This window comes from Notolepis coatsorum (genome assembly GCF_963971535.1).
Source record: "Notolepis coatsorum genome assembly, chromosome: 6".
NCBI lineage: Eukaryota > Metazoa > Chordata > Actinopteri > Aulopiformes > Paralepididae > Notolepis > Notolepis coatsorum.
Window position 1 is genome coordinate 168,058,194 of NC_140170.1, and position 19,918 is coordinate 168,078,111.

Sequence of the window (19,918 nt, forward strand, 5' to 3'; positions counted from 1 at the left end):
GGCTTCTAAAGATAGTGGATGGACAGTAGCCAATTATTATTATATATTTTTTTACAATAACCTATTATTCATTAACAGTAATGATTGTATGTTAACTTGATGAATTCCTTAAGTGATGTTTGAAGATTACTTTGCTGGAACACATTTGAAAACTGTATGAAAGTGTACTTGGTTGTGTATCTCAGGACTAATGACAAATCTTTCTTTGTTAACACTTTGAATGCCACTCACGGCTTTTCTCAGGTTTACCCCCGATCGTTGAATGTCCATTTCTGTTTTTTTTTTTTTATTAGCGATCTGAAATCATATTGCATCAAGCGAGCCTACCGTTGGAGAACCAGGCACCGCCGGCGCTCAGATGAGAAAAAAGCACCCCCTATCGTCTCCCAGATGGTAAATCACCCTTTTGGATTGGACTCAATGAAAGTGAATGGGAGAAAGGATTTCTGACTCCACATTTTACTTCACTGATGTAAACGGGGTCTACCAGAGTTCATTCTGGAGCCTTGGTGCCACGGCGAATATGTGTTTTACTGTATACATGATGGATCAATCAAATGAGCGATTTTTTCGAATGGCGATCGGAAATTGGAATAAACCATTTGGATACCATCTGACCTCAGGTAAGGAATCTATGTTATCAGTCTTAGGATAATCACTCGTTTTCACGGATATATAAGCGTTTCCCCTATATGTGATAGCTGTTTTGACTGTAAAAGCCATCAGGAAATAAGAGCAGCGATTATCAGCGCGCGGCACGAGCGTGCGTGCGCACACATACACTATCAATCATCTAGCGGTTTTTTGAAAACGATTCATAAATAGGCCGACAAATGACAACGTTCTGGAATATTCCAGTAAAAGACGATTATCATAGAATGGGTTGTTTTTTTCCGCGAAAACGGGTGATTTTCAAAATGCTATCAAACGGAAATGAAGCGATAAAAAAACAATCTGCCTTGACAATGTTGACTGGAAAATGAGTCTTGGATAAGCGACGGGCAGATTAGACACATAGCCATAATTTAAAACATAGATTAGGCGATATTAAGTTAACATTGGAGTGGGTTTGGGCATTCAAGGGGGTAAAAAGGAAAACACGGCTGGCTCTCAAAGTGTTAAGGGATTATTGCAATAAGGGGTAGGACCTGATAAGCATCTTGCTTCCTATTCCTGTTTAGAGACTGTTTTGTTTATCATTATCTTTGTTATTATTTCATTGTTATTTCTTGATTATTTTATATTGTTCGAAATAAACGATTAATTCATTCATTCTTACCTGTGTGCAGTGAGCTAATGCTCCCAAATTACAACACAACTTTCTTATAGCTTTTCCCTGTATCCAACAAATGTGCCTTCACTAGGGTTGGATATCGTTCACATTTGAACCAATACCACTACCTGGGAATTAGGGGTGTAAAGGTACACGTATCCGTACCGAACAAGTTTCAGTGTAGGGCTGGGCGATATAACGATAAATATCGCGATATATTTTAATAATCGATATCGAATATCGAAATTTAAAAAAAATCGATTTTTTTTTTTTTTTACCTGCAACAGGGCAGTTTTAAAACCAGAGACAGTGGACAGACTTGTCTTTCTTGCCTGCAACTGAAAGTAATGGCTTTGCTTGTCTAAATGACAATACTGACCAAATTCAGATTTCTTTTTCTCTTGTCCATTTATTTTGTTTGCTTTCTAATTTAAAATACATTTTGAAACCGTCTGTACACAGTAGGCTATGTGTGCTAGCAGAACTAGACTCCAGTCACGAGTCACAGTGCACATGTGCGGTGGTTTGTCCACCAAAAAAGCGCCAAAAGATCGAAAATAAACTAGCAGAGCCAGAACTGTTCAACTCCTCTGGAGCCACAGCCAGCAGAGAAGCCGGTTTACTTTAGCTTTTAAACCAGCTGCAGCCTGAGAACTGGAGTGTGAGGGGATGTAACACTAAAGATGGCGGCAATGACAAAGAATTGCTGCAAAATAAACATACATCTGTTGTTATATATATATAAAAAAAAAAAAAATGTTATACTTATAACAATTCGATAATTATCGATATCGAGAAATAAAATAAAATTATCATATCGTTATCGCGATATGATTTTTTTCCATATCGCCCAGCCCTATTTCAGTGTGTACTGTACCGTACCGAACGGCTGTGTAGTGTACCGAACGAATACAACGGTATGTTAACCACTAACGACCGCCCACCGGGGGCTGTTTTTTTTCACAATCTAATATAATTATTATTATTTTTTGTTTTTACAAGTCGATAAGCTGCAACGTCCCTCATATGGGACGTTTTTCGGACTTTTTGCAACCGGCACTTTGGCGACCCCTAGTGGCTCGGTGTGCATATTTTGTAATAAAATATATATATCGAATTGAAGGCTTATTTGTTGCCGTCGATAGCGACAAAATCCGTTCAGCGGTTCTTGAGTTACATGCCGGTATTTGAGGCTTGTGCAAAGTACACTGTATTGTGCAAAATACCACTCCCGACTCAGGCTGCAGTAGTTCCGTCAATCTAGATCGGATCTCGAAAATGATTGTGGAGGGTTGTACAATGAGTGTGGCTTTCCAATGATACCCCACACGGGGATCCAAATAATTTTTTTTTATAAAAAACACGAAAAAAGCCGAATGAATTGAAGTCTGAGAAAACTGAGTTTTTCTTTGTACACAGTTTACCAAAATCACTCCTAATCACTCATTTCTGAATGGATCTTTATGAAATTTGGATATGTACTACATAAGGCTTCAGGCTATGGCTCCGTCTGGATTTGTAAGCCATACCACCTTCTGGGGAAATACTACCTCTGGACTACTAACTACTACAGAAAAACGAGTAATAGGCGGCTGGGTGGCGCAGCGGTCTAAGCTCGTCACCAACGCAAGAGACACCGGTTGCCTCCGGATACTGACTCAATTGGCAGAGTCAGTGGGAGAGAAGCCGGTGGGGTGGTATTCTGGTCGTTGTAAACAGCGACTCCTACAGGTCGGTCAGGGCGCCTGCACAGCAAAGAAGGGATATAGTGAAGATAGTGTGACCTCCCACGTTACACTTCATCAATGAGAGTCCGCGCTGGCAGGTGAAAAGAGGTTGCTGGCTGTCTCCTATGTGACGGAGGAAGCATCTGATAGACTTCAGGGCTCCTTAGACCGACCAATGGGGGGCACATGCGAGCAACGACCAGGAAGGGGAGGGGGGAATTGGCATAACGACTAAATTTCCTTTTTTTAACAACTCAAGTTCAGACCTATGTTACTCTATTACGTTAGCACTAAAAGTGAATTTCTTTTCTGGAATCAGAAACTTCAGAATGTCATCTTTCAAAAGAGACCATGCTCATGCATGTGCTATAAGTATAAAGTATGTTGTTTTGGTTTGCAAAAAAAGTATGCAGTCCTCAAAAACAAAAACGACCAGGAGACTCATTGCAGGTTAACAGGTTAATTTCAATATAGAATACTCATTGATAGCCCTACAAGCAGTGGTGCAGTGCTGGTATAACTCGGTATAACGGCGTTATACCTCGGTCACTGAGGCTGAAGTACGCGCAATCGCTTTTTACATGGCATTATCCAACCGGACTCCCGGAGAAGCATGCAGCTGCAGAGCCGCAGAGCCAGCGGCGCTCTCTGGGCCGCGCGCTGACGGCCGCGCTGTGAGGCAATAGTATCCAGCTGCAGGACGAGAGCAGCCAAAAAAAACTGTGCATGCGCGCGCACGCGCGCACAGAGCGTTTGACCTACTGTCAATTTGCCACTGCACCACTGCCTACAAGTACAATTAGTTACTGCACACTACATCACCCCTGAGTGGAACATGGAAAGCCAAACTTTCCCCCACTGTACCGAAAACCGTACCTCGACTTCAAAACCGAGGTACGTACCGTACTGTAGTTTGTGTACCGTTACACCCCTACTGGGAATCTATACTGGTACCCGTTTCCAGTACTTTACTCTCTGTAATAACAATTTTTTTTATTTCAGTTGTAAAACTAAATCTAAACTTCAATTTCAACATTTTTATCACACCACAAAAGACCCTCCTCCCTGCCTCCCTCTCCCAAACCATTCCTACAACAATTTTTTAATGTTGCATGATCATGTATACACAGTGGTGCAGTGGTGGTGCCACGCGGTACCACGCCATCCCAGCACTTTTGAGCAGAAGTACGCTCACAGATATAAAAATAAAAAATAAAATACGCATTTTTGTGTCACATACATATAAAAAATTCAGTACATTTCAAGTAGATAAGCTATTACGTTGAAGAATAGACACTTAAAGAGGCCAGAGTTAAATTTGTACTCTCTCTCTCTCTGAAGTGACTTCTCGCTATCTGCAAACAGCTCCACTGTCTGTGTGTATACTTAGTAGCCTCCAGATGCAGCCAGGATTCTCCGAATTGGTATACTGTGCTTTGGTCAAATCACATTCAGCATGCCCTCAGCTCGAATACGCATCGAATCAATGTTATAAGACATTGATATCAGGAGCCATCTGTAGCTACTGCTAGCTGGATAGATAACGTTAAGACAACGCCTCAGTGAACTATTTAGTTTACTGGGACATAGAGCTAACGTGAGCTAACGTTGCCTACCGAGCGAACGGAGGCATCATGCACTCGACTATTGCTGGAGCATTTGTTGATATCAGCAGTTATCAGTAGCTAGCCAGCTAGATACCGTTAGACAATGCCTCATGTATTAAACTAAAAGTGAATAGTTGACTGGGTCATTGTTTAAACAGTAACGTTAGCTCAGGGAGGTCCGCACTAGACTAGAGCAGACTGCCCGAGGCAATAGGAGCCTCTGTGTTGATGCGAGCAGAAGCACGGACTGGGGCGGATATGACTCGTTGCCACGGGTTTTTTCAAAATAAGTATCATATGAACCAAACGTTGCTAAGGCCTAACAAAAATAATGGTTGGTTTCAGGTTGCCGACCGACCCTGCAGATTTATGTGCAACCCAATTTATTTTATGGGAGTTTCTATTGGCGGAAAAAAATACGCATTTTGTAGAGCGCCCTTTGTTCCAGTAGAGAGCGCCAGACTCCAGCAAATGGCCGCAAGCTACAGTGACTGTCAACATGGATGTGTGCACGGTAACCATTGTTTGTTTGTGCGGTGTGCCTCCTAAAATAGTCAGACTGGGTGCAAAAACATTTGAAGACGTGCTCCTAGAGGTAAAACAGTGCACTTGTTGCTTTATATCAGCAGCTGACAAAGTGGATAGAGCGGACAAATGGACAGACATTGCCAACGATGTATTGTCAACCACCACCACCCAGCTTGGGTCCCATGCCAGCGCCGTGTTAAACTTATTTCAATTCAAGTACTTGGCACTGAAGTGCAAGGCTCCAGCGCCAGAACCTGTACCCTCCACAAGCCAGTCTGCCTTCGACTTGCTGTTTCGTGCACAGCAACGTATACATTTGCCTCCGCTGAGAACTGAACAAAACAAAAAAGACGAGTTGATGAATTCCATCATCAAGAGCCTCCAAACCAGGCGAGTGGGGTTTTCTGTCCAGGCGAGCACAAACCAAGGCTCAGAATTGGTGACGGTGAGTTAACTATTTTACTCAAATGGAACGAGTCTGTCTGTATGTACTGTATCGTTCTGTCATACTAATTGTTATGAAGAATGAGGAGGGGTTTATGCTTCTTTGGGGTTGTTTAATTCCATTGATATCGGTTACATACAGGTGAATACCTCGCTCGTCATCACACACAGCTACATGCTTTACATAGATATAGATAGCCACTAGATAGCCCGCGCTGCCGGCCAATGGAGAGCGACGTCGTCGTAGGGCGGCCATCTTGCTCGAGGCAGCTCAGCTACCGATAACCCTCACTCAAGGCTGACTGGAGCAAAATGGCGGCGGTTCAGCGACGCTGGTGACTCCGCCTTAAGCTATCTAGTGTTCTATATATCTATGCATGCTTACACGAGTATTCCACGACAACAAACTAACTTCCGGTGCCACCCCCTATCTCTCCCGGTCGGAAACACACACCCAGCTAACAGTGACACACACAACGGCAGAACATTATAGTACGTTTCATTTTCATGCAAGCACTGTTTCTGTAATAGTATGAATTTGAGATAATATTTTTTACAATCAAGTTTAATTAAATAGTAAAAAAGTGCAGTCCTGGCATGTCAAGAATGAGAATATATAAAAAGCAAGTATTTCACAATATTTGCACAGCTCTCTGACGTCGGGATATTTAGTGAGTATATTTAGGGGTGGCATTTTTAGTACTACCTTTGTACATTGTACTTTTGTAGTACAGTGTCTTTGTATTTGAACCTTTAGTACATGTGTGGTATTTAATATAATAAAAGCTTTTTGCTGGGAGCAAAGAAGCACGTTGTCATGTTCTGTTTTAACCCTGCTGCCCAGTTTGTATTGGAGCTGGCAGAAGAAGCACGTTGTCATGTTCTGTTTTAACCCTGCTGCCAAGTTTGTATTGGAGCTGGCAGAAGAAGCACGTTGTCAATGACTGCATTTGGTCTTTCATGCACTGTTTAACATTGAAGACTTCACTTTAAATAAATGTTCTGTTTTAAAAGGAGTTGTCCATGTCTTCAATACTATAAAAGCAACAATATATGGATATTAAACATCCTGGCAGAGTACATGCACCTGTGGTGTCAAAAAAAAAAAAAATCCCTTTAAAATAAAAAAATAATAAAATAATCAAATAAATTCCCTACCTACCCATGGCCAAACTGACAGCCAACCTGAAATCAACTATTATTTTTGTTAGGCCTAAAGGCCTCTACATGCTACAGCAACTTCAAAGCAACTTCAACACAACATCAGCGCGATTTCAGCGCGGTTGTTGTTTAGGGTCTTGTAGACTGTGTTGCGAGGAATCTGCGTACATGTCTCCAAAATCTAACCTAAACAACCGTTGCGTTGATATTGCGTAGCAGTGATTGGTTGGTTAGCGAATGGGGGCGGGGCTGTCATAGAATAATATAGGTATCGCAGAGAATACCATCCGCCATTGTTGTAGCCAGCCAGCGTTGATGCTAAATAATTAGCGTCACATAGCTGGCCTTTTTCTGAAAACCCAAGCACATATTGTTCCATAGCATACGCCTTCAGTTGATCATGACAAATCCTCTCTTACCTTGACGATAAAAAAGCCTCCATAATTTAGTAAATAAACCTGTAGCCAGCCAGCTAGCATTGGTGCTATACAAAATGCTATCCACATTAGCTGCATAGCTAACCAACTAAATACAATGGTATCCTGAGGTAACTTTAACGTTAAATACAACGTTTGCTAGTCGAAATGACTGGACACACACAGGGACAAGTTAAACATCAATCAATTAATTTATTCCAATAGGTAGTTTGAGCTGCATGTGAGCCGGTCTTTCTCTCCTCTCCATTGGAAACGAATGAAGTTACGTTAAAAAGCAAAGAACCGGCTGACAAAGGTTAAGCTGCTAGCAACAGACACTATAATACTTCCGGTCGGGGAATTTCAAAATAAAAGAGCGACGACTAAAAGCACCGGAAATACGTTTATTTTGTACATAATCTAACGTTAACACGAACCTAAACTAACTTTAGATTAGTTTAGGTTCGTGTAACGTTAGATATTGTAAAAAATAAACGTATTTACGGTGCTTTTAGACTCGCTCTTTTATTTTGAAACCCCCCGCCCGGAAGTAAAAATGATGCTTATTTTTCTGCTTTTATCAATGGGTTGGTTGAGAAGGGAAGCGTCATCTATCTAGGGAACCTAGCTACATACGGGGTACAATGTTACATAGGCTGCGCGTTGATTTTGCAGAAGCATAAAGGTAGAGTGTCTGCAACACCGTTGCTTTGTCGATGTTGTGTCGAAGTTGCTTTGAATTTGCTGTAGCATGCAGAGGCCTTAACTGCCGGAGCCATCGATATTATGACTGGAGCTGCGCTTGGGGCGGAAATGAGACCCGCACAGGATTTTCAAAATAAGAGTATCGATATGAACTACACGCCAGGTGGCGGGCAGACCTCTCAGTGTCACTCGCCAAACCGAAAATCTGCCCGCGGGTGGCGGGCTCCAATTTCGTGCACACAAAAATGCGTTCGCAACTTTCACTCGACTCGTCGTCCGTATTTAAGTACCGGTACTCAGCTATCACCTAGTCTTTGCATAACAATAGCATAGCAATAGCATAACAAAGAACAAGAAGTGCAAAACCAAAATACAAGCCCTGTACAAATTGGTGGGAGTTTGCTTGAGCTGTGGAACCAAATGGTCCCGACTGGAAGGATGAGACATTTCTTAAATTGTGCTTCAGAAGGAAACTGTCCTCCTGTAAACTGCAAGTTACATTGTTCATTTAGTTTGCATTTACTTTTCTAGTTTAAGTTCATTCAATTAAAGAAATTGTAACTACAATTACATTTAAAACATTGTTTGTTTTTCAACCATATCTGTTGACAATATAATTTCTTTATATATTGAAGGCTACATCCTGCTACCTTTTTCAGCTTCTATATTTCAAGGCAATATTTACAAAAACTAAACTAAAACTAGTAATTTAATTTCCTATACAAACATGTTTCCTACTATTTATGCATAATCATCCGTTCTGTGCGCATGCAAGGGAACATGTATGCGCAAGCGCGGGAGCGCTAGTGCACGTGGCGTCATTTAAACAGCGTACAGGCACTTTTTTTTTAATCTTTTCCCCCCCCCATTTTCCTCCGATTTTCTCCCATCCCAATGTTAGTTGTATGCCAATTCCCAGTCCCTTCCTGGTCGCTGCGCACTTACCCCCCAGTCAGATCATCTGGGAGAGTGGAGGCTACCACGTGCTTCCTCCGACACACGTCCAGCCAATCACCGCTTCTTTTCACCTGGCAGCGCGGATTCTCATTGAGAGGGCGTAGCGTGTGGGAGGATCACACTATCCCCCTCAAGTCCTATCCGCGCTTAGCAGGCGCCCCGACCGAACTGTAGGAGTCGCTGTTTACAACGACCCGGACCCACCCCGCCAGCTTCTCCCACCCTCTAATACAGCCAATTGTATTAGTGCGGACGGCCAGCCAAGCTGGCGACAACCCCGGAGCTACGCAATCTCCGCTCGGCCACCTAACCGCCTACGTACAGGCACTTCTGATATTACGACTGCACCCCTGTGTATACATGATCAGAGGCAAGCTGGATGCCACTGTAACTAGGCTACAGACCCTTTCAGTCTGTAAACAATGACGACATTAGTAGGCAAAACTGCACTTCTGAAACCAAACTGCAAAAGCGTTATCGTCAACAAATATTCTATAGTCAAATTGACTCGTCATGTGGCCTGAATGCGCTGCATAGACTGACAAGACACGCAACGTCACTTTAATTTAGCCTGAAGAGTGAAAATTAAATGTAGGTCTATTCCTTGAGAAGAACGTGACAATAAATCAACAATACCTTAATGGCTTGCTGTGTATGAATGTCCATTCCTAGGGCTGGGCGATAAAACGATAACGATAACTATCGCGATAAATTATTTCCTCGAAATAAACATGAAACGTGGTCGCAAAGTTTCGATATATCGATTTTCCAAGCTTGGATATGAGCACACGCACTAACAACCAATCAGTGAAGGAGATGGCCGACAGCGGAAGAAGACCCGGAGGTAGGACTCAAGGCTGGCTAGGCTATTTAGCTTGCACGGCGCTATTTTATATATTTACGTGCCGAGTGGGTGTGTGGCGTGAATTCTGAGGCCACGTTTATAGTAGTGTGGGGTATACAGTGGACGTCGTTGCAATGTATTGGGCGGAAGAGAGTGTTTTAGGGTCATATTTAGTACATTGTCATGGAATACTCCGCTTAGAAACAACAGGCTGGCTATGATAATTAGCTTGCACGGCGCTATTTTATATATTTACGTGTCGAGTATGTGTGTGGCGTGAATTCTGAGGCCACGTTTATAGTAGTGTGGGGTATACAGTGGACGTCGTTGCAATGTATTGGGCGGAAGAGAGTGTTTTAGGGTCATATTTAGTACATTGTCATGAGATACTCCGCTTGTCGGCTAACTGCTAATGTGCGCGGACTGATGACGACATCAACTCGACTCTCGGGACATTCGCCGCCGGACATTCGCCGCCGGGCATAAGAAGTTAATTAAACTTGACAGACATTATATCGACGATAATTATCGATATCGAGTTATATGAAAATAATTTTATCGCGATAACGTTTTTGGCCACATCGCCCAGCCCTATCCATTCCTACCGTAGACTTTCATTCAGCCCGTTCTCAATCTAGCACCAATCTCACACACCGAGAGAGAGAGAGAGAGAGAGAGAGAGAGAGAGAGAGAGAGAGAGAGAGAGAGAGAACACATTATTATACGTGTATGCTGGTGTAGGCAATTCATTTGGATGTAATGGGCAATAATAGATATTCGAATGGTTCAAACCCATTTTTGCCTACAAGATGACATTTAGAGCCAAACAGAGATACTGATATTGCTGTGTAAGAACATTCTCATATGGATATACATTCCCAGGGTCGCACCAGTCAGACATGTTCCCAGGGTCACACCGGAGAACTAAGACCACACTCACATTCCTCGACAAAAAGTACAAACAATATGCAGAACCACCTGCTGATCAGAGGCTGGGAATTAGACACGCGTGTTCTTATTGTGCTGCCGCCTCTGGGAGTCTGGATGGATAACCTGTGCTGTGCTGCCTGGCCCTGAAAGGTGATGCAGAGCTTGCTCCATTTCTGCTGGGCAGGTACTCACTCTTACTCATTTCTCAGTTGCCTACTCGGGGAACAAACTTAACTTTTTGACTTACCAGCCATTTGGCTGGTAGATTTTAAAAACTACCAGCCAGGCAGATTTTTTACCAGCCAAAAATTAAAAATAGCTTTTTAGTATATCGCCATGTGTTATTATTACTATACAATACTCTCATATGCTATTTTCAATTAATATCATAAACAACATAAGGAATATTAGCATAATTTTTAGTGGACTGAAGGAATGAGTCAGCGTTAATAGTTTTAAATGCAAATTTATTGAAACATAGAAGTGGGGTCGGGGACACACACACTGTTTCAACTCACCACCCCCGCATCATATTGTAGTCTAGTCTGTCTTCAAACTTCCACTCCTCTCAAAACCTTTTTATATTTGAATATCAACATTATCTGTGCATCCTCAGTAATCCTCAGTTTACTACAATATACTCCTCTCCTGAGTCCTGACTAGTGACTTCATCGTCTTTCCAAACGCACGCACACACACAGAGAAAGGGAGAGTGCCCCCCCTCCCCCCCATTTCCCTTTCCCCAGTCCACACTGTCTGCTGTTCTCTATGGCTCTGCCGCTGATCAGGATTAGCTTGTTAGCTTACGCTAACATAACGTTCATTTCGGGCGATGTGGGCATAAAGGAATGGCGACGATGCAATGCATGTTAGATGCATTTGACCCGTTGTGAGAAGAAAAAAAACAGACTTATTTCGGCTCGCAAAATAGGTGCACTGCTGTGTAGCTCTGCTCTCAGGGAACAAACTTAACTTTTTGACTTACCAGCCATTTGGCTGGTAGATTTTAAAAACTACCAGCCAGGCAGATTTTTTACCAGCCATTGGCGGTTGGCTGGTACTTATTTTGTTCCCTGGCAGCCTACTGCAGGTCTGCAGCTTTAATTTGAGGGTGTTTCAGTGTGTCCTATACATAAGATTCATGTGTGGCGGGCCCAACACAATATCAGACAAATCCATCACAAAATGAATTTCCCAGAAATGCACACAACAACATTAACGATGCTTCTTGTGGGGCATGTATAGTCTTCTCTACTGCTTATCTAACGCACCCTGGCCAGCGTCCACCACTAATAACCTAACCAGCCTCCAGGCTCCACCACATATAACCTAAGCACCTAACCAGCCTCCACCACTAATTCAGGGCTGTACAGTGCGACATATATATCGCACGTGCTACAGCAACAGCGGTCTGTGCGATGAATGGATTTACTTCAGTAGCACTGGTGCGATAGGGATTCGGTTCATATAGATACTCTTATTTTGAAAATTCTGTAGCGGGTCTCATTTCTGCCCAAGCGCAGCTCCAGCTATAATAACTAGGCTCCGACAGCTAGCGACGCTCAGGTTCATATGATACTCTTATTTTGAAAAAACTGACAACTCGACGAGTCATATCCGCCCCAGTCCGTGCTTCTGAAAGCAGAGCAGCGTTAACACAGCAGTGTGCCTACACGTCCCGAAATAAGCCTGTGGTGTTTTTTTTTTCTCGCAACGGGTCAAATGCATCTACATGCTTTGCACCGTCGCCATTCCTTTATGCGCACATCGCCCGAAATTAGCGTTTATGTACCATTACAATCACTACAACGTTAGCATAAGCTAACAAGCTAATCCTGATCAGAGGCAAAGGCGCTCCCCTTCCCTGTGTGTGTGCGTGCGTGCGTTTGGAAAGACGATGAAGTCACTAGTCAGGACAGGAGTATATTATAGTAAACTGAGGATTACTGAGGATGGACAGATAATGTTGATATTCAAATATAAAAAGGTTTCGAGAAGAGTGGAAGTTTGAAGACAGACTAGACTACAATATGATGCAGGGGTGGTGAGTTGAAACAGTGTGTGTGAATGAATGAATGAAAACTTTATTTAACAGATTGCAGAATGGGTACAGTACAGTACGGCTCAATACACACAATTGTTAAGGGGATGCAGACCAGAGAAAGACGTTTGTCTTGTTTACATCAGGGTCCCCCATTGTGTGTGTGTGTGTCCCAACCGACCCCACTTCTATGTTTCAATAAATTATTTGCATTTAAAACTATTAACGCTAACTCATTCCTTCAGTCCACTCAAAATTATGCTAATATTCCTTATGTTGTTTATGATATTAATTGAAAATAGCATATGAGATTATAGTAATAATAACACATGGCGATATACTAAATGACAGCCAAACATGGCACTGCAACTAAATAACACAAATACAATAGGCACATTTGTGACCGTTACAAATATAACACGTTTTATACTTGTGCTACAAGATTTTGGCCTGTGCAACAAAACTATCAACCTCTGTAGCACCAGTGCTATGTGCACAAAAAAGTTAACGTACAGCCCTGTAATAACTAGGGTTGGGCATCGTTTGGATTTGAACGATTCCGGTTCCGATTCTCCATTTCGATTCCTGTTCTAAACGATTCTCGGTTCTTCTGAGGTGCAGGTCAAAACAGGTCAGTGCAATTCGCAGGAGATTTAAAAAAAAATAATCTTTTTTATACTATTCACATTGTCAGTTGACTTGATACAGTTTAATTTGGTTGCTGTACTGTAACTAGGGTATTAATTAACCGGAACCGGAAGTTAGGAACCGGTTCCTATTAGAACCGGTTCTCGGTGCCCAACCCTACTAATAACCTAACCAGCCTTGAACACTAAAAACCGAATGCACCCAAACCAGCCTCCATCACATATAACCTAAGAAAATAACACACCCACTATAAGAAATAATACTGGATGAATACAGGATGGAGGAGACTTCTGTAACATGCAGCTCCATGAATTCTAATTAATATGAACTGACAAGGTATTACTGTTGGGTACCAAGAACCAGTCACAAATTGGAACCAGTCCTAAATCGCCAAGAATCTAAAAACAATCCGCTCAGTGATTCCCAACTACAGCGTATTTCAGTCAGGCTCACTAAACGATACTACATTCCTAACTACAGTGTAATTTCAGTCAGGCACACTAAACGATACTACATTCCTAACTACAGTGTAATTTCAGTCAGGCTCACTAAACGATACTACATTCCTAACTACAGTGTATTTCAGTCAGGCTCACTAAACGATACTACATTCCTAACTACAGTGTAATTTCAGTCAGGCACACTAAACGATACTACATTCCTAACTACAGTGTATTTCAGTCAGGCTCACTAAACGATACTACATTCCTAACTACAGTGTAATTTCAGTCAGGCACACTAAACGATACTACATTCCTAACTACAGTGTATTTCAGTCAGGCACACTAAACGATACTACATTCCTAACTACAGTGTATTTCAGTCAGGCACACTAAACGATACTACATTCCTAACTACAGTGTATTTCAGTCAGGCTCACTAAACGATACTACATTCCTAACTACAGTGTATTTCAGTCAGGCTCACGCAGCGATGCTGCAGTATGCCAGGGCCAGGACTGTGAGCCAATGTGGTAGTGCCAGCAGATCATTTTATCAATAACCGTTATGTTTACTTACTGGACTATGGCCGAGATCCACAAAAAAAAAACACAACACTGCAAAATGTTGTCAGCTGCAGAGTAATTTGTGGAAAGCACCAATAATGTCAGAGCATTTGCTTCAACACGCCGCGCAATGTTTGTGACGTCACTGACGTGTTGCAGTATTCCAGGCAGAACGACCCAGATACAGCTAAAAGTGGCTACTGACAACTCCTGGAATGATCAACTCACAAAAAATACAATACTCACTACCCTATGGACAATAAAAAAAATATGATCACAAACCTCCCTACCACAGTATGTACGTTTCTAAATTTATAAAATATTGTTCACAAACCTCCCTACCTCAGTATGCAACCGTTTATTTTTTTTAATTTAAAACATGATCACACACCTGCCTACCTCAGTATGTAACTGTTTTTAATTTAACACATCTTTACAAACCGCCCTACCTCAGTATGCAAGTTTTTTATTTAATCTTTGTTTTTCTCTTTCCACTCGTTTGTGAATGTAATCTCGACAACATTGCAAATGAGGGTAAAACCTCAATGTTCCTTTTGAGAATAAATAAAGGTTTCAAACTATTTAAGCGGCCAGGCCACAATAACAGACAAGCCCACCACAAATGGATTTCACAAAAGCGGACACCACAGATAACCTGGGGAACCGTTTTTACATCAGGTGAACTTTGTAGGAATTGTAGCCCTTTTCATACATAATACCCCAAAGTTTGGCTGGTCGTCCGTACTAATACAATTGGCAGTATTAGGGGGAGGGAAAACTGAGGGGTGGGGATCGGACGTTGTGGACAGCGACTCCTACAGGTCGGTTGGTGCGCCTGCGCAGTAGAATCAAGAAGCGATGGGGGCGGCGCCCCTTCAAAGCGCAGACCCCTGACGCTGAAAGTTCGCGCTGTGCAGGTGAAAAGATGCGACGGCTGCTACTTCGAGTATCGGAGGGGACTCGTGCTATGTATGGCTTCGTCCACATTGCAGCCGGCTTGTGGGAGGCAAGAAACAGCGTTCGAGACAGGGGAGGGTTGAGTTGGACGATACGAAATTGGGATGGGAGAAAAATAGAAAATGGGAGAAAAAGTGGATAAAAAAAAAAACAATGCGTTTCCCTTAGGGATGCACCGATATGAACATTTGCCACCGATACCGATTGTTCAACTAACACAATCGGCCGATACCGATATTTGTGGCAAAATATTTTTTTAAATATTTTTTTTTGTAATATTTTTTATTTTTTTATGAAACTACTGTATATTTGTCTTACAAATTGTGCTCACCGATATGAACATAGGCCTCTTTACTTACTTAAAAAAAGGAAACATCAAGAAATAGCACTATCTCTCTCCCAGTATGTTCTGCAGGGCTGCAGCTAGATCTAGTTCTCCCAGCATGGTCTACCTGCTGGGCTGCAGCGAGATACTATTGTCTCAACCAATGACATTTTGATTGACAGTCGATTCTGCCAATTACGTCACACACCGCTTGCACCCGCCTCTGCCGTTACCACCAATCGGCAAGCGTGGTGCATTTTTTACTCCTGCTTTTGTCCGCCATTGATTTTGACGAGAGAGGTTTTCTAGAACAACAACACGGCGCGGCCGACGTTTAGCTTTTAGCGCCGCAGGATGACTTAAATGAGGCATAATGATTTTACTGCAACTAATGTTATAATAAAACAAAGCCTTTCTATACATGTGTCTGATTGAAAATGTTATTAACAGATTGCAGAATGGGTAAAACTCAGGGCTCTGTGAGCAACGGAAGGAACTGAGCTAGTATGAACGCTTGCTACGTTCGGGTAAATAATATGCTGATGTTATGAACGTGTAACACTAACTATATAATGTTAATGCCACAAAACGAATGCCTTGTTAATCATAAGTAGTAACTTTGATGCAGTAGCTTGTGTGTGTGTGTGTGGGCCGGGGGCGGCGTTGTGCAGGTAGGTCGCAAGTTTTTTTTTGTCTTGACGATGATTTTACTGCAACTAATGTTATAATAAAACAAAGCCTTTCTATACATGTGTCTGATTGAAAACGTTATTAACAGATTGCAGAATGGGTAAAACTCAGGGCTCTGTGAGCAACGGAAGGAACTGAGCTAGTATGAACGCTTGCTACATTCGGGTAAATAATATGCTGATGTTATGAACGTGTAACACTAACTATATAATGTTAATGCCACAAAACGAATGCCTTGTTAATCATAAGTAGTAACTTTGATGCAGTAGCTTGTGTGTGTGTGTGTGGGCCGGGGGCGGCGTTGTGCAGGTAGGTCGCGAGTGAACTTTTTTTTGTCTCGACGCTACACAAATTGATGGATATTTATCGGCTACTGCCATCGGCACATTCGAGCTTATCGGCCGATAGGCCGATTGCAGTCAACAAGGCACTTATCGGCCGATACCGATACCCGACCGATACATCGGTGCACCCCTAGTTTCCCTGAACAATGAGTGAACTAAAAACCAACAGGTATTGTGCTTTGTCAGTAGGGATGGGTACCGTTCACATTTGAACCGATACGGTACCGGTACCTGTGAATCGATACCTTTTTCGGTACTTTAGTCTCTAAAAATGTAAAAAAAAAAAAGAAAATCCAGACTTCAAATAACCACATTTTCGACCGTTTTCGGCTTGCCATTGCCCCGACTGCTTTGTTGTTGAATCAAGTCAAATCCTAAGTAAGCATATATTGTGAGTGTGAAATATTTTTTTAATTTTTTATCTCAGCTATCAATACTTTTATCGGGTTTATCGGGATGACGTCATAATTGCTGATATCGGCCCGATAATTATCGACCCGATAATTATCGTACATCCCTAAAAAAATATACAAATAAAAACATTTGGGAAGCCCAGCGCCAAATATGACGCAACAAGAACGAAGAACGTTAAAGCTGCAAAAGTTGCCTCCCAGCTATGAGATGAAGGCTAAAGGCAGCAGGAACTTCATGGTTCATGAATACAAACAGGCTGGGTGGCTTACTGGCCCCGACCAAGCCTCCTACTGTAGATTTAGGTGTAAACCAGGCCCAACGGCAACAGGACAACACTGGCAAAAACACGTCACTCTCAGAACTGGAAAGAAGTCTCGTTATGGACAGAAAGCAATTTTGACTAAATGCACTGATCAATGTTATACCAGAGCAATAATAACGGTCCATTATGAAACATGTCTCCTGGGTTTGGTAGTGCCTTGCAGAACTTTTGGCCATAATGTGTCGGATGCAAACTGCTACTCTTGCAGCGCACATACCAACCGGAGGCTATTGCTGAATTATCTTCAAACGGTCTTAAAATGTATCTAAAGCCATTAGAATGGAAGCAACAAATACAAAGTAGTGAGCTCAACATCCAAAAGATATTCTTTAACTGGGCCTCATCCTTAACCATACATGCAACAAGATCAGACGGGCGTACCAACAGTACATTCCAAAACTTACACCAACATATTCAAGACATTGCTCAGTGCTTTCTGACATTCAGGTCTGAACCAACTCGACAAGCTGGTGAGGAAGGGGTAGCTCCGTAGTTTAACTGGACAATCTGGAGGTGGCTGCGAGGAGGAGAGCGAGAAGGATGCTGGACACTATCCTGGAGAACCCCTCCCATCCCCCCCTCTATGAGGAGCTAGCAAAGATGAGGAGCAGACTCTAGCATTGTATTATAGTAATAGGAGTTAGTATCAATGTGTTTTAGTGTCTAAATACCATATTGGCGGATTGCTCTGATTCAGCTCAGATAATTTCCTGCTCCAGTAAATTAGGCCATCCTGATTTGAAGGCCTGAATGACGTTACTCAGGCTCTGGGTAGCAGACAGTGATGTGATTGGCTCTGTGGTTGTAGCTAATGCCCGCCCACCATCTACCTAGACTGACTGTACACAGCGAGTGGAAACCACTTCCTCATACTCTACATCCACTATGGAGGGAGAGAGAGAGAGAGATAGAGAGCATTCGGGAGCACTTGGGGGGAGGGGGGTTGGGAAACCTGCCGCGTGGCACACACCTCCTAACGGGAGAGTGAGGGAGGGGAAGAGAGAGGGAGGAAGGGAGGCCGCTCCCCCCCCCCACAAGCTGCCGCGCGGCACACCCGAGAGAGAGGAAGAGAGAGGGAGGGGCCTTATCAATAACGGTCTCTCTCTCTCTCTCAGACTGTGTGGACTGACTGTCACTCAAAGTGCTTATGGGCGGAGCCAGGCCATAACAGCTTGAAATCTTGAGGCTGAAAAATGATGGTTTTGAGTACTTTATTAGAAATATAAAACAATGCATTTTTTGAAAAAAAAACTTACAGATGTCTTTAATAGATTCACAGGAATTGTGTAAAGTTGCCCAAATAGTGCTAGGAATAGCAACACATGTCCCCTTTAAAAAATAAAAAAAAAATCATTGTTTTATATTTCTAAAAAAGTACCGGTACTCAAAAGCCAGATTTTTCTCCCTTTGGATTTCAGGCTGTGTTGGCCTGGCTCCGCCCATAAGCACTTTGAGTGACAGTCATCCACACAGTCTGTGACTGGCACAGAGAGATAGAGAGAGGGACACGGAGCATAATATCTCTCCACTGCTTCCCCGTGAGGTCCAGGTTGTGTGTAAAATGAGTATGTGCTACTGCTGCTTCACCGCGAGGTCCAGGTTGTGTGTAAAATGAGTATGTGCTACTGCTGCTTCACCGCGAGGTCCAGGTTGTGTGTAAATGAGTATGTGCTACTGCTGCTTCCTCACGCGTGGGTTTTGTTTCCCCAACAGAAGCTTTCCCGCCCCCCTATCTCCCTCTTCCCCTTTTTTTGTGAATATCGGCCGATACCGATCGATCGGGGCATCCCTAGTTATTAGACATTAACTAATTCTATGCTCATCTCTTGGCGCCACAATAATACTAACAAACATGTTTTGTCTTTAATAGGTGCTACATTTGGGAAATACACAATATATTAGTTGAATGAAAATGTCTTTGGTTTAGGCCAAACTTAAAAAGGAACACGGCAACAATATGATAAATGCGCTTATCGTCTTCTCCAGAGTCAGACAAGAAGATAAGATACCAGTTTCCTCTCCGTGCGTTCAGTAGAAAACTAACCGGCTGCAAGCTAGCCTAGCTTAGCACAAATTAATGGAAGCAGATATGAACCAGCTAGCCTAGCTGTTGGCCAAAAACACCTCTTCCGGAGTTATAAGCTAGACTAGTGGGTTATTCATTTGTGCTAAGCTAGCATGCTTTAAAGGTTGGTGCATGTCATACTGCGTGTGTGCATGAAGGCGTGGCACTCACAGCCAGGCCGCGGAAGAAGTCCTTTATGGATTCCTCCGACACATCGTAGGGCAGGTTGCCCAGGAAGGCCGTGTAGGGCGGGCTGCGGGGCAGGCGTGTGCGGTCCACGTTGGGCTCGCGGGCCGAGCGCGGCGCTGTGGGCAGGATCGAGCGGTCGATAGACGGACCATCCTCATTGGTGTGCCAAGAAGTGGAGACTGAAGGAGCAGAGAAAAGTAAAAGAAAACAACACATATTAGGGGTGTAAAGGTACACGTATGCGTACCGAACCGAACCGTTTCAGTGTGTACCGTACCGAACGGCTGTGTAGTGTACCAAACGAATACAACGGTATGTTAACCAC

General features: G+C 42.9%; 1 protein-coding gene across 4 annotated transcripts in view; it reads right to left on the minus strand.

Annotated features, from left to right (window-relative positions):
* eif4ba (eukaryotic translation initiation factor 4Ba) overlaps positions 1-19,918 on the minus strand; it is a 67,795-nt gene that overhangs the window by 39,534 nt on the left and 8,343 nt on the right. For all 4 annotated transcript variants that reach the window (XM_084317582.1, XM_084317580.1, XM_084317581.1 and 1 more), the window contains exon 3: positions 19,576-19,772. In XM_084317582.1, coding sequence (XP_084173708.1) covers positions 19,576-19,772 — 197 coding nt within the window. The remainder of the gene's footprint in view (positions 1-19,575; positions 19,773-19,918) is intronic.